General features: G+C 47.7%; 1 protein-coding gene and 1 pseudogene across 3 annotated transcripts in view; both read right to left on the bottom strand.

Moving 5' to 3' along the window:
* Positions 1 to 379: 379 nt before the first annotated feature.
* The window catches only part of IP6K1 (inositol hexakisphosphate kinase 1), a 37,434-nt gene continuing 22,975 nt past the window's right edge, over positions 380 to 14,838 (bottom strand). For all 3 annotated transcript variants that reach the window (XM_010851848.1, XM_010851849.1, XM_010851850.1), the window contains exons 3-6: positions 8,532 to 8,742; positions 6,619 to 6,800; positions 4,362 to 4,537; positions 380 to 3,819 (exon numbers count right to left, since the gene is read on the bottom strand). In XM_010851848.1, the coding sequence (XP_010850150.1) occupies positions 3,286 to 3,819; positions 4,362 to 4,537; positions 6,619 to 6,800; positions 8,532 to 8,742 (1,103 nt within the window). In that variant the 3' untranslated portion in view covers positions 380 to 3,285. The remainder of the gene's footprint in view (positions 3,820 to 4,361; positions 4,538 to 6,618; positions 6,801 to 8,531; positions 8,743 to 14,838) is intronic.
* On the bottom strand, positions 12,919 to 14,489 carry LOC104997254 (annotated as a pseudogene).

Below are 14,838 nucleotides of genomic sequence, written 5' to 3'. Positions count from 1 at the left end.
AGAGCTTCGGGCTCCTACCTCCGGCTGGCGGCGGGCGGGAAGTGACGTGATGCTCGGGCAGACCAATCAGCTGTGGTATACGTGGCACGCCGTCAACGTAGGAGCGCCGGGACGCGAGGCTCCGACAGACGCAGCCAACGAGAGCCGAGCGCGCCGGGCTGCCATGGGAACCGGGACCCGGACCTGCGGGTCAGCTAGCCATTGGCGGATCCAAAAGCGGAGCTGGCGCCAAGGGCGAGGCTTCCTTTGCGCCGCGCCCAGGCAGATTCCAGCACCACCCCGCCTGACCGGAAAAAAGGGGCAGGGCCGGGGGCGCGGCAGGGCCTGATCAGGCAAGACTCCCGGAGTCCGCGGATTTTCTCCAAGACACGGACACGCGTCAGTTTCTAGCGGCTTTATTTTGACATACACGACCTCAGACACAAGCGGGGCGGGCAGCGCTAGGTGTACAGAAAGGGTGGACTCGGCGCGAGGCCTGACCACTCCCTCCCCTGCACGCAAGGTCCCGAGAAAACGCAACCGCGCCCAGACGTGACTGGAGCCACGTGTCATATCCGGGCGCAGGGCTTGGACGGCGTGGACAGGCTTAGGCAACTTCCAGGAAAGTGGAGCAGAGAGCGGTCCTCCGGACAAGGCCCTGTAGTTCCCCGAGAAGCAGAGGAACCAGGCCCTACCCACGGTTCTCCCCCAAATTTTCCCCATTAAAACATTTTTTAAATCGGTACAAACGAAACCAAACTGAACAGTTTTAAAGTTCAAAGCAATCTGCATCTAGGAGTGTGCATGTGACCAGATAAGAGCAAGGGAGCAGAGAATACCGAACAAGCCCAGGCCTTTGGCCCCTTTGGAGAATCCCCACGCCCACTGCACAGGCCCGGATGTGAGGGAGGGGTGGGGTCCCTGGCAAGTTGCTACACTGGTCCCCTTCCTCTTTAAGCACCGCCCATCCCACCCCGCTAGGGGGCTGGTGTCGACTTGGCCCACGGAAGCACTATAGAGAGGGGTCACTTGGACACCCCAACCTGTGATCCCGTCTTGCACTTTGGTCCCAAGTTGGGGCTGGGAAGGCAGGGCCTGGCAGGGACAGGGCTCTCTGGCATGGAGCAGGGCAAAATAGTGGCAAAGAGCGAGTGCAGACACACATGCCTGCCACCCGTTAGATAACAGGGCTGTGTCTTGCAAGTGTTCAAAAGTGCCAAAAAGAAGGGACCCTGCCCTGGGAAAGCAGCAGCAAATACCAGCCCTGCTGTTTTAGTGCCAGGAAAATACTGATTATAAGTGGGTGTAACCTCTCTCACAATGAAGAGCAGAATGGGGCAGCAACTCCTACAATACACTAATTCAGGAAGCACGGCACATCCCCACACTGGGGACGTGCCATCAAGTGGGTCCCGAGTGGGCCCAGACCCTTTGGTTTAGCCTCGGCCTTGCCAGGAAATAACCTGCCACGCTAAGGAAGAGCTACTGCCCCCATGGCTGAAGCCACAGAATGGTACATGAGAGAAGATGCTCTTTACTGACCAGAAACAGACAAGCTGCTCCTCCTGGCCCCCAGGAATGGGAACCTGCCCACCCAATGGCACCAGGGTCAGAGGGCCGAGAGAGAGATGGGATCCCATCGTGGAGCCCATTTAAGCTGTGTGAGGCTGCATCTCTAAGGAGCAGGAAAGTAGTCCATCAGTTACTGAGGCCTCTCTCAGACTCAGGCTGGCAGGTTTACCATTAATGCCGTAACAGGGACATGCTAACAGTGACAATGACAGTGGCCCTGGACTCAGAGGGGAGGCCACTAACCTCGTCAACAGCTAGGGGAGCTCCTGGCCACACCTACTAGAGGTGGCGGGTCTCTGTGCCGTTACAGGCTGGCAGCAAAATCACCAAAACCATCGCCAAGGAAGGGGTCACCCCCCTGAGGTCTTCGCTGTGGCACCGTCGGTGCTGAGTGCCGAGGGGGCCACGCCGCAGGCTCACAGAGACGGTGCTGGGCCAGCAGGGAAACACCTCCTCCGACTCATTCTGCTACCACTTTTAAAAGGTAGCACCTGCTGAGGAAGGGCACAGGGGCAAAAGCTCACCTCAGAAATGGGGAAGAGGATATTCTGCTGAGGGAAGCATGAGGGAAATCAATACTCACTACTGAACAAGACTACACCCCAGGGGGAAAGATCACAGGGGCTGGCACATGGATGAATGGACAGACGGATGGACCCCAGTACTGGTAAGACAAAACTCTCGTTAGCAGAATCTGGGCATCTGCACCCAGCGCCCAATGTCCTCAAAAGCAAACAAGCCTAAAGTTCTCCCTCACAAGCCTGGAGCTCCTCACAGTGGGCTGCTGCCTTGAGCTTGGCCTGGGGAGAGGTGAGACCCTGAGCGGACCACAGCCTTTGAGCCCTGGAAGGAGCAGTCTCTCCGAGGCAGCAGAGCTGCCCAAGAAGCCAGAGGAAGCGGATTCCTACCCACAGCCCAGGGGCTGCAAATACTGTCTGGGTCAGAGCCATCAGAGGCCCCAAAGCCTGCTGGGAGGCTGACTCTCCTCAGCACACAGAGCACGGTCCCCTCCAGTGGGGCAAGAGGGGATGGCCTCCTTAGGCAAGGGATCTTGGTGAGAAAGGCTGGCTGGGGTGTGCAGGCAGGAGCAGGTTCAAGTGCCAAACAGTGCCTGGGGATCCCAGAGCCTGCCCTCCGCCATAGCTGGCTTCAGCACAGCTTCATCAATCTAGCCTCATGCCAAGGTCAGAACCAGGAAGGGTCCAGCTGTGTACAGTTGGCCCCTTGGTGCCCTGGGAACACCTGTCAAAGAAATGGGTAATACCCACAGCACAGGTTACGAAGTCCCCCAAGAGATGGGCACCCAACCCTCTGTGACTGAGGAGCCAGGGGTGAATGAACATGGAAGGGCCCTGCGCCAACCCAGGGCTTCACCCTGCTACTAGCAGGACCCTGCAGTCACAGCCCCAAAGACCTGGGCAAAAGAAACCAAAGTCCAAGGGCAACCTGTCCCCGCTGCCAGGCCCACCAGGGGCACCTCTTCCTTCCTAAGTCCACCTGGACACAGCAGTCAGAGCCGTCGAGCTAGGCAGCCTGGCTAAGAGGACGTGTTCTGCCCTCCGTCACTTTATATATATGGATTCCAGGCTACAGCTAAAAACATTTCTTTTAGTTTACACTAAAGAGAAATATAACCCTTTAAAAGCAAGTCTGTGTGTCCTCACGGCGAGTTGAGAGCAATGGTCCCTGCCTGCGGGTGGAGAGGAAAGGGGTCTGGGGGGCCCCGAGCTGGGCCTACTGGTTCTCGTCCCGCATCTGTTCCATGATGCTGATGAGGTTCTCCAGGCCGAAAACATAGCCTCGGTCGGGCCCGTCATGCACTGTGGGGTCATCTCGGAAGCCCTTGAACGTGCTGTGTGCAAAGTCGATCATGCGGACGTCCACCTTGGGCGGAGAGAAGGGGCCCGCCTCCGGGCTGGTGCTGCTGAGGCTGGTGCTAGGGCTACAGGGTGGGGCCACCTCCGGGAGGCTGGTGTCCAGGTGCTTCATACGCATTTCAGACCTGCGGTCCAGGTAGGACTCAGACCGGCACTCCTTGCCGTCATAGATGACAAGCAGGGAGCTAGAGTAGAAGCGATAGGAGGCCTGCCGCTCCAGCACGGCCTTCAGGCCCCGCAGTTTGCTCAGGATGGGCTCAAAAAGGTCACGCCGCAGGTCCAGGCCGTTGTGCAGGTACTGATAGAGGGCGTTGCGGAAGCCTTCGATGGAGAGCCCACGGCCGTAGTACTTGTTCCTGCAGAGGTAATGCCCCGTGTCCAGCTGGTACACCTAAAACCCCAGGAGACAGGCGGGTGAGTACCAGGGAGGTCTGAAGACCTCACAGGGCCCTGGGAAGGCGCGGTCTGGAAAGTACTTCTGACCAACCTGCGCTTTTCTGCTCTACCCTGCACAGCTGGAGTGAGCAGGCCAAGTTTACCCTGAGCTTTCCTGTGGTAAAGGCAGGAGAGTGCGGAGACCAGGCCTGCAGGTGTTCCGCCATTACCTGTGGGGATCTCCGGGAGACCAGCTGGACTCAAACTAGGAATATCGATCGTGCTGACACACAAGAGTCTTAGTTGCCCCAATGTCAAGGCAACAGGCTCTCACAGTGGTTCTGCACTCGAGCCCAGTCCAGCGTCCCCGGTTAAGGACGAGAGGGCTCAGGGAACAAATCTGCGAACAGGCACTCAGCACCCCCCAGGGGACTCATCCTCCCAGAGGAGACTCTGGCCCACTGTGGGCCGGGGGGACCCCCGGCACGGACAGCAAGCAGGCACACACACACAACCCCGAACACACAAGCACCCAGGCTCTCGCCAAGGCCGACTCACCTGCATGCCACAGACCCTGACGCCCAGCGTGGCCGACGTACTCTGCTCGCACTTCCGCATCTGCCGCGCAGCCTTCTCGGCGGATGCGTCATCGCCATGCTGCCGGGTGCCCATCTTCAGGTCCAGCACGCAGGGGTACTTGAAGTGGTGCACCACGTTCTCAAGCAGGAGGAACTCTGGGCCGCAGTCAAGGGGAATAACGACCATACTCGCCAGCAGTCCCAGCCAGCAACGGACAATCCAGTTTTACTCCGAAAGAAGGCACTCCCTTCAAATGTAACATGTGTTCACCTCACAGACTCTCAAATGTGGGTGTCACACAACTGGCTTATTATTTCTTTGAAAACATTTTTATTATGGGAAAACACATACACCATTTACCAGGTTAACAGTCTTTAAGTATGCCAACTATCACCACCATCCAATCTCCAAAACCTTTTCATCTTCCCAAACAGAAATTAGGAACTGTTCGGGAGTGTGTGTGTGTGTGTGTGTGTGTGTGCGTGCGCGCGCACCTGCCTATGAACACATGTACACATGTGTATTTCTCCCTTCCCAATAGATAATATTAAAACAATAACTCGTATTCCTCCCCCGCCCCTCATCCCCTGGAAACCACTATTCTACTTTTTGTTGCTACGAATGTGCCCGTCCTAGGTAATTCGTATCAGCGGAGTCACAGAATATTTTCCCCTTTATATCTGGCTACTTCACTTAGCAAATTGGTTTTGAGGTTTGTAGCATGTGACAAAATTTCATGCCTTTTTATGAATAAATTTTAATCGTATGTATTTGCCACATTTTTTGATGTCATCATTTTAATTTTATTCTTTAGCTCTGTCTTGCAGACATACAGAAGTAAACCAAAGAAAATTTGGGAGCTTCACAAACATCCCTAGCACCATCAATAAACCAAGACCCTGCTCAATCCAGTGCCTCATTCAGGCCTAAGAAGTAAGAAACTTCCTTTGTAGCTCTACTGCAAAAATGACTCAGATTTAACATTCCCAAACAGGAATCTTTAGAAAAAGCTGGATTTAAATTTCACTCTTGCCATTTTCTGACTAAACTTCAAGCCATATAGTTAAACTTATCCCTTAGTACTTCCAGGATCTTCTGTTTACATCCAGGACTTCATCTACATCTCCTGTCTGCAATGATCTTAGATAAAGGTACTGGCTTGTCACAGGTCTGCCAACAGTCATCTTCGAGGCTCACAGCCGAGCCCTCAGTTCCACATTTTGGACTATGGAGCAATCACCTGGTCTTAGAGGGTAAGACCCTCGGCATCAATCTGATGATGAACATTTTCATATCCTCTAACCCTTTAAAAAGTAATGTGAAATTCATTACATGGGGCTTTTAACTAGCCTCATTGCCTGCTATGATTTATAAACAAGCAACAATAAAACTCAAAGAAGGCTGCAGTAGTATCTCACGATGCCTGAGGGCGTAGGACCCTGCCTTTCCACTCACTGGCTCTGGGCACAATACATCCCCCCGTGCTTCCATACACTCATCTATAAATGAGAGTCAGAACAGTTCCTCCCTCAAAAGACAGGAAAACTCAGTAAGTACATATGAAGTGCTCAGCACACTTCCCCTCAGTTTCTCAGTAAGTCTTAGTTATTTATTGTCCACTGTTTCAAAACACTAACCCATTTTAAGAGTTCTCATTTCATAATACTTTTTTTACCTCTGCTATCTTAAAACTATTTTACATTGGTATATTGTTTATCTTTAGAAAAAACACTAAAACGCATTTTTAAAAAAAATATCTGTTGGGAGGGGAGAAATAGACATGGGTACATGTGTTCATATGCAGACACACACATACACGCCCGGTTCTAGACACGCACTGATAAATATGGCAGCCACTATCCACTGCTGCTGACTTAAATGCAGATTTTAATTAAATAAATTACAAATTGAGTAACTCCGTCACACCAGCCACATTTCAGTAACAGTACCGCTAATGGCTAGCACAGATTTTAAAACGGGTTCTTCCATTGTCACAGAGTTCTACTGGATAGCACTTTTCTAGACTGCCAAGTTTAAGCTTCAGTCTTACCAGGCCCAAAAGGCAGGGGGGGAAAAATGACGAAAATATGAAGAAGAGCCTATGGTAAAGGGAGATAAGAACAAAAGACGAGCCCCGGAACAGAGCGGGTGCTGACCATGGTACCGGGAGGCGCCCTGACATAGAAGCCATGGTCCCAAGTAGCAGGCGCTGCTGGAGGAGCAGTAACAAGGATACTGTAGAGCTTTCGGTCCTTGGACTCGGAGCGCATTCGGCTCAGCTGCTGCTTGTGACAGCGCAGGCTCCAAGGGTTGTGGCTGATCTTCTCAGAACTCAGACCACTGTTGCCATCTAGCATCTGGAAAGGGACGTCCGAGTGGCTGTGTAGCTCCACCTTTGGACTCTTTGCCTCTTGGGGGCTAAGAAGGAAGAACATACACATTGCTAAGGGGCTCAGATGAGTCATTCTCTGGGGTCTCACTACATAGGGTTGGGGGGGCCTGGATCAAGTCTAACGTGCCATCCACAGATCTTTCTGACGGGTGACACACGGCCCCAGAAGCATGAGCCCCTTCAAGTGAGTAAATGGTGTAAGTAGTAAGAAGCGAGAGCGCGCAGCCAGCGCTGCTAAACTGATCTGATCTGATGAGAGAGAAACTGTGTTGCCACGTCCAAGAAAAGCCCTAATTCTAAGTCAAGTCACAGAGCAGTCTAGTTACTGATTTTTTTTTTTTTTTTTTGGGCCATGTGGCACAGCTTGCAGGATCTTCATTTCCCTGGGATCGAACTCAGGCCCTCACAATGAATGTGCCAAGTCATAATCACTGGACTGCCATGGATTCCCTCACTGAAACTTATTTTTGAGTGAGATTAAGTATGTACAAAGTAATTTAATCATACAATTTTGATTTCACTTTGGTTCAAAAAGCTCACATTATTTTTTGTTTACATTAGTTTTATTTATTTTTACAATTCAGTTTTTTTTTTTTTTTTTAAGTATAGTCACAAGGTTAGAAAACATCACCACTATCTAATTTTTATAAATTTTCATCACCCTCACAACAAATCTTGTCACCATTAGCAGTAGCGACTTCTCATCAACCCTGCCCCTTCAACCCCTGGCATTCACTGACCTACTTTCTGTCTCTTGGACAGAAAAGATGTGGATTTACCGATTCTGAACATTTTAAGTAAATGGAACCATACAATATGTGGTTTTCTGTGACTGGCTTCTTCCACTTGACATATGTTTTCAAGGTTCATTCATAGTGTAGCCTGTGTCAGTATTCCATTCCTTCTCGCTGCTGAGTGATATCCAATACCACATTTAATCCATCCATTCATCAACTGATAGACATTCAGGCTGTTTCCAGCTTGGGGCTCTTAGGAATAACGCTGCTATAAGTAATTGCGTACACAGTTTACACGTGACTGTTTTCCTTCAGTTCTCTTGGGCATATACCTAGGACTGCAGTTGCTGCATGTAACTTTTTGAAAAACTGCCTAAATTGTCTTCCAGAATGGCAGCACTATTTTACATTCCCATCTGCAACATAGGAGGGTTCCAGTTTCTCCATAACCTCAACAAAACTGTCACTGTCTATCCTTTTGACTGTGGCCACGCTTGTGGGGGTTCACATTTTTTGCATGATATATCAAGAAAAATAATTCTTTTTCCTGATCTGTAAGAAAATTCAAATTCCAATTCAATACACTGAATTTTAGATGCAGGGCAAGGGTTAACGGTGATATCAGAGTCTCAGAGATCTGACTCCAAAACCCTTAGAGCATGGGCCTGGCTGCACTCTGCCTCTGGGCTCTGCGGTCGGGCCAGTGCCTCCACCTCTGCCTTGGGAAGCAAGATATAACAAAGCTGGAGGAAAACAACAGGGTGTTCTTGCTTCCAAAGAGCTGAGAGAACTCCGTTCTCTCTCTCGACCAGTACAGCCAAACTCAGAAGCGGGCTTCACTGGGGCGATGGAACACGTGGGTGGCAGGTGGCACGATGGGGTGAACCTGCGAACGTCAGCCATCGTCCCTCCACCTTGAGCCCTGCTTCCCCGTGACGCATCAGGACACCAGAGATACGCTGAGTATCTGTGCTCATAGCACCAGACGTGAACTGCCAGCCCTGCTCACCACCCCCTTACCTCTCTGAGGTTTCGAGGGGCAGGCTGGCTTTCTCCTCCTTGTGGTCACTGCCACTGCCCGACCGGTGCAGGCTCCGGCGGGAGTGCTTGCGCCGAGGCTGCTCCCGCTCCGGTGTGTCATCCGGCTCCACGGTCTCACTTTCCACGTACGGGTAGGCCACCAAGTTGATGTAACCGTCACTGTCCCCCTCGAAACAGACGGATACCACTCCTGTTGGGGAAAAAGAGGCAGCCAGTCAACAAATGTCCACCGAGGCTGGGTCCATTCAGCACAGATTGCTGGCCCTTGCTGGCCCTCCACACACAGTCATCACCTGCCCTGAAGCCACGGTAGGAACAATGAGTGGCGGGCATCTTTCCAGAACATACCTCACCGCTCATTCCTCATCCTTAGTCCACCATTCACCTTTGATTTTGGATAAATTCGTTTTTACTTCCCATCCTCTTATCTCTCCTGCTTTCAACTATTGCCTTCTGTACCATTCAGAAGAACTGTATCTTCCCAGTGACACACCCACACCAACATAATCTAACCTCCACTGACTGAACTGCCCCACACTGCTGTCATCTCCTCTGTCCTCCTCTAGATCCGGTTTCCTTCTGCCTGACAGTGTCATCAAGAGAGACGTCAAGACTCCTCCAAGACAGCCCTCAAAAACATGTCTCTGCACTGAGGATCAGGCTAGTCTAGGCTCACCAGGCAGAACTTCGGCCTCAGCAAAGCACCAGCATTCCGAAGTGGAAACAGCTATTTTCCACACAGTACTCATGCAAGTTTGTTGTGTCCATTTTTATCAAACAGCTTGTCCTTGGTTTCTTCTGGATCATTACCAAAGGAGCTGAAACACAGCACCTAGAAATCTAACTCAATGAGTTTCTTTGGGTGTTAAAAAGGTCCAGGCTGCCCTTCATCTGATTTCCATAGTCCAACCTACTATCAGCTACATGTCTCGTTTTACACTCTTGGTGCACAAAATCGGCATTATGATCTGACAATCAGTGACAAGCCTTTAAGAATATGTCAGTATGCCAGACCAAGAACATCCTTTTCTTTGGCCCATTTCCTTCTCCAGGAGGACACTGCTTTTAAACCCTGGTCTCTTTTAGGAGGGAAAAAACCCTTGAAACATCAACGTGTAATGGATTCTTCTTTTCTCACATTACTTAAATGCATACCTCACTTCAGTGGGCTTCATAACCATACCCTGGCTTCCTTACATAGGTAACTTGCCTCTCCTACAGGCTTCCGCCTTCATAACTTCTTCCCTTTGTCTTTTGCAGAGCTTCAATTCTGTTCAAGCCTGAATGCCCCCGGTCTACAATATTCTTTGTTTCCTGGGCTCCCCCTAGTGCTCTGATGTGGAGTGTTCTCCAGGCCTGCCACGGAGCTCCCACGCTGGAGCTGACCAGAGTCAGAGCTGTTCCTTCTACGATCCTCTCCTTTCCCCCCGTTCCCTTGGCTTCCTCCTAATCTGAGTGGGATACATCTTCAAGTAACTTCCTAACAAAAGAGGGTTCAGGATGTCAATTTTCTGAGTTCTTTGTGGGAATCCTACTCCAACAAGTGATGGATAGTTTAGCTGAAGACAGAATTCTATGTTGTCTGCAAATAAAGACAGCTTTACTTCTTCCTTCCCAATCTGAATGCCTTTTATTATTTTCCTGCTTACCTGTACTGGCCAGAACCTCCAAGTTAAACGTTAACTAGAAATGGAGAGCACAGACATTCTTATCTCATACCTCGATCTTAGGGGCTAAAGTGATTGTCTTATTGCTGAGTATGAAGCTAGCTGTAGGTTTTTCATAGATGCCTTCTATCAGGTTTGAGGAACTTTCTTTCCATCCCCAGTTTGCTGAGAGTTTTGTTATTGTATCAAGAATAGATACTTGAAACAGATGGTCAACAGATACATAAAAAGATACTCCACATGGCTAATTATTAGAGAAATGCAAATCAAAATTACAAGGAGATACTACCTCACATGTGACTCATGGCCAATCATGAAAAAAAAATCTACAAATCATATATGCTGGAGAGGGTATGGAGGAAAGGGAACCCTTCCACACTGTCGCTGGAAATGTAAATTGGTACAGCCACTATGAAGAACAGTATGGAGGTTCCTTAAAACCTAGGGTTGCTATATGATAACAGCAATCCCACCCCTGGGCATGTATCTGGACAAAACAGTAATTTGAAAAGATACATGCACTCCTAAGTTCATAACAGCATGTTCACAATAGCCAAGACATGAAAACAATCTAAATGGCCGTCGAAAGATTAATGGGTAAAGATGTGGTATGTATATACAATAGAATACTACTCGGCCATAAGAAAGAATGAAATTTTGCCATTTGCAGCAACATGAATGGACCAAGAGATTACCATGCTAAGTGAAGTAAGTCAGAGAAAGATAAGTATCATATGGTGTCACTTACATGTGGAATCTAAACCATGACGCAAATGAACTCATCTGTCCTGTGAAACAGAAACAAGCTCACATACAGAGAAGAGACTTGCGGGGGTGGGGGCAGGAACAGACTGAGAACCTGGGATGTGCCGATGCAAAGTATTACATATGCACAATAAACAACGCGGTCCTGGTACAGCACAGGGAACTGTATTCAGTATCCCATGGTAAATCATAGTGGAAAAGAATATTAAAAAGAACAGGCATATATGTATACTGAATCACTGTGGAAATCAGGTAATGTTTGTCCTTTGGGGTTTGGCTTCTTTCTTTCACTTAGCATAACGTTTTCAATGTTCATCCACATTGCAGCATGTGTCAGAACTTCATTTGTTTTTATGGCTGAATACTATTCCACTGTAAATGTACGCCATCTATCTGTTACGTAAATGTATTTGGTTTACCAGTTCATCTGTTGATGGATGCTTGCGTTGCTTCCACATTTTGACTATTATGAATAATGCTTCAGTAAGTATTACTTTACATTTATTATCTGTTTGAATCCCTGTTTTTGATTCTTTGGGGTATATATCTAGGCATAGAATTGCTGGCAATTTCTGTGTTTTAATGTTTTTGAAGCACTGTCAAACTGTTTTCTACAGCGGCTATTCTATTTGACATTCTTACCAGAGTGTTCCTATTTCTCCATATCTTTGCCACACTTCTCTTCTTCCTTTTAACAGCCATTCACTGGGTGAGAGAAGTCTCTCTTTTGGTTTCAATTTGCATTTCCCTAATGACTAGTGATGTTGATTGCCTTTCCATATGTTTGTTGGTCATCTGCTTGTCTTCTCTGGGGAAATGTTTATTCAAGTCCTTTGACCACTCATGAATAGGGCTGTTTCTTAACTCTTAATTGGCAAAAAAGAGCTAGAGTAGTTCCTTAGCGCACTGAAGTTTCGTCCATTGTTGTTTTTTACCTCAGGGTTTTCGCTTATCCTTGGAAGCCTGGAATGTTCTTTCCATTGTCCTTTGCCCACAGCTGCTCCACATTCTCCAGTCCTTTGAGTCTCCCCAGACACTCCTTCCCCAATCATCCTATATCAAGGGATCTGGTTTGGAAGCTTTATTACTGTCAATTACAGAGTACTTATTTAACTCAAAGTACTTAACACAACCTATAATTGTTTTGTCTATAACTTGTTTATTCTTTCTCACATTAGCATTAAGCTCCATGAAGATACGGGTCTTTTTCGTCTTCTACACTAATGAGCAGGGGCTTGCATCCAGTAGATGCTCAGTAAATACTAGATAAATGAATGAGGTAAGGTTCTGAAAAACGGTACAAGGCATTTAGCACTACAAGCAGTAACACTTGATGACTACAGCTGGTCATATGAAATAAACGAAAATCCCTCCTCAAACCTACTGCCAAAATATAGAATATTATTGGCATTTTTCCTTAGCTGAGTTTTAAAAACACCTGTGGTTCTGGCAATAAAGAAATGTGTATGTGATTGTGGGTTAGAATTAATATATGCATTTTCTAAACCTCTGTGTTGAAAGGGCCTAAAAGCAAAGCCACTCCAGTGGCAATCACAATATCCAGCACCAAGATCTTGTTTTTTCTAACTATCATTCATATGATACAAGGAAGAAAAGCTTGTTACAAAGTCTGGTTCCTGAATCAGGGCAGAAAAAATACAAGATGAGCTTGGAATATCTCGTGGTAACTGAAAGTAATGAAACAGCCAAAAATGATGAGGGGTCTATGTCAAAAGTACACAAGAGCTAATGTTAAGGAGTCCCAGTGTCCAAATCTAGAATAATTTGAGGAATAAAATACATACGTCCACACTGATAGATAAATGGGTGAGGAGGGACAATTCTTCCTTACAGAACTGTAATATATTTTAACTACTAAGTATAGAAGAAAAGATGAAAAGAGATGTCATCATTAGGCATGCAATGTTGTTGTTGTTCAGTCGCTAAGTCATGTCTGACTCTTTGCTACCCCATGGACTGCAGCATGCCAGGCCTCCCTGTCCCTCACTCTGCAATTTAGTAATTATCACAGGAAAGAACCACTGATCAATTGGAAAACTAGTATGCTCTGAAGCAGGATATCTAGAGAGTCCCAAGGTATCTCTCCACATGAAACTCCTTAATTACAACAAGAAAAGTCATAATTTTACAGTGCAAAAGCCAGGCAGACACCATCTTAAAGCAATCAAAGTTAAATCACCGGTAACAAGAGATGGGCCTCCTGACATGAACTGAAGAGGACACTGGATCGTTTCTACTGCCCAAAATACAGAACCTCAATCTAATCATTAGAAAGAGAAAACAAATCCAAATTTAGGGACAATCTACAAAATAACTACTAGTACTCTTCCAAAGCATCAAGGTCATGAAAGGCCAAGAAGAGTGAGAAACTGTCCCAGACTGGAGGGGGCCAAGGAGGGCCAAATACAATGTGAAATCCTGGACCTGAAAAATGACATGTGAGAAAACAGCCGAATCTGAATAAAGTGTACAGGTTAGCTCAGAATATTACACCAAAGCTCCTTTCTTGGTTTTGGTAATTATAAACCATGATATGGTTATGTATCTTTTAATGATGCTTTTATTCATTAATACTAGACAGCCAACCTAAATAAAGCCTTTGATTTCAGTCTCCAACAGTTATGAAATAGCAGCATTCTTGAAATCTAAACCCTTTAAAACCAGCTACTAAAATTCACTTAAGGGACTTAAGGGCAGGGTGTGAAGTGCCAGGTCTTCATAGGTCTCACCCATTCCCCGCGCTGCACCACACTGCAGCCTCCTGTCTGCTGGAGCACAGACCACAGCACAATTTCTGCACAGGCAGTTCACTCCCAACAAGCCAGGGGCTCTTTCTGAAAGCTGAATTCATGGAGCAGAACTCAGGGGCTTCCCTCTTCCAGCTGAAAAATACCTCTTCCTACCCAGCTACCAATAGGGATTACATCTATAGCATTATGCTTCTGGTCAAACAGAGAAAACCAAAAATTGTCTTATGTTCCCTTCTCCTTCAATGGGATATATCATTGGGACACCGAACTTCATTTGAGTCTTTAGCACATTCTTCGGAATTAGAGTAACACCCAGCTGATTCATGACAGGGCTATTTTTTCGTCTGCTCACCAAAGCAGTCACCAATTTTCTGGCATGCTTTCATTGAGTATGTGTGAACAGTAGAGAGGACCCTATAGTGGTCACAGAGCAGCCAGTACAACACAAGCAGGAGAGGGGAGGGGAAGAGAGGGAAGGGGAGGGGAGGGATGAGGCTGAGTTTGTGTGGATCAAGATGTCTTTCAGTGCCCTGTAATCCCTTCCAAACACTGAATTTCAGCCCACTGTGCTGGAAGCTGAAGCAGTGGGTTCATCAGCTTGGATTACATTGGTTACATCCAAATCCACTTCTGGCATCTGAATCATCTTGGAGAGAACCATCAACTGCAGCTTTCCATTCACACAGATATTTTCAAAAATCATCTTGGTGGAAAAAGTAAAAATAAACCATCATCCTGGCAGAATTCAAGAGGTTGCAGACGCTTCCTGAGTCTCACCCAGGGCTGATGGTCTCGCCATGCACACAGAAAAGCCAGTACAGGCCTCCCCACGGAGAGGTGAGCTGCACAGTGACGCTTCACTAGGTACGCTGGCATCATGGCAGCATTAGAGAACCTCCGTTACCTTTTCAACTCTTCTGTAATTTTACATTTCAAAATAAAAAGTAAAGGAATTCTCTGGTGGTCTAGTGGTTAAGACTGTGCCTCCACTGAAGGAGACATGGGTTTGATCCCTAGTCAGAGAATTAAGCTCCTCATGCCCTCAGAGCAGCCAAGAAAAAAGTAAAAACCCTATGGTATCAG

This window comes from Bison bison, unplaced genomic scaffold, assembly GCF_000754665.1.
Source record: "Bison bison bison isolate TAMUID 2011002044 unplaced genomic scaffold, Bison_UMD1.0 scf7180017864304, whole genome shotgun sequence".
Classification (NCBI taxonomy): domain Eukaryota; kingdom Metazoa; phylum Chordata; class Mammalia; order Artiodactyla; family Bovidae; genus Bison; species Bison bison.
The sequence above is the reverse complement of the archived record's forward strand: the minus strand, read 5'-3'. Positions and strand labels throughout refer to the sequence as shown.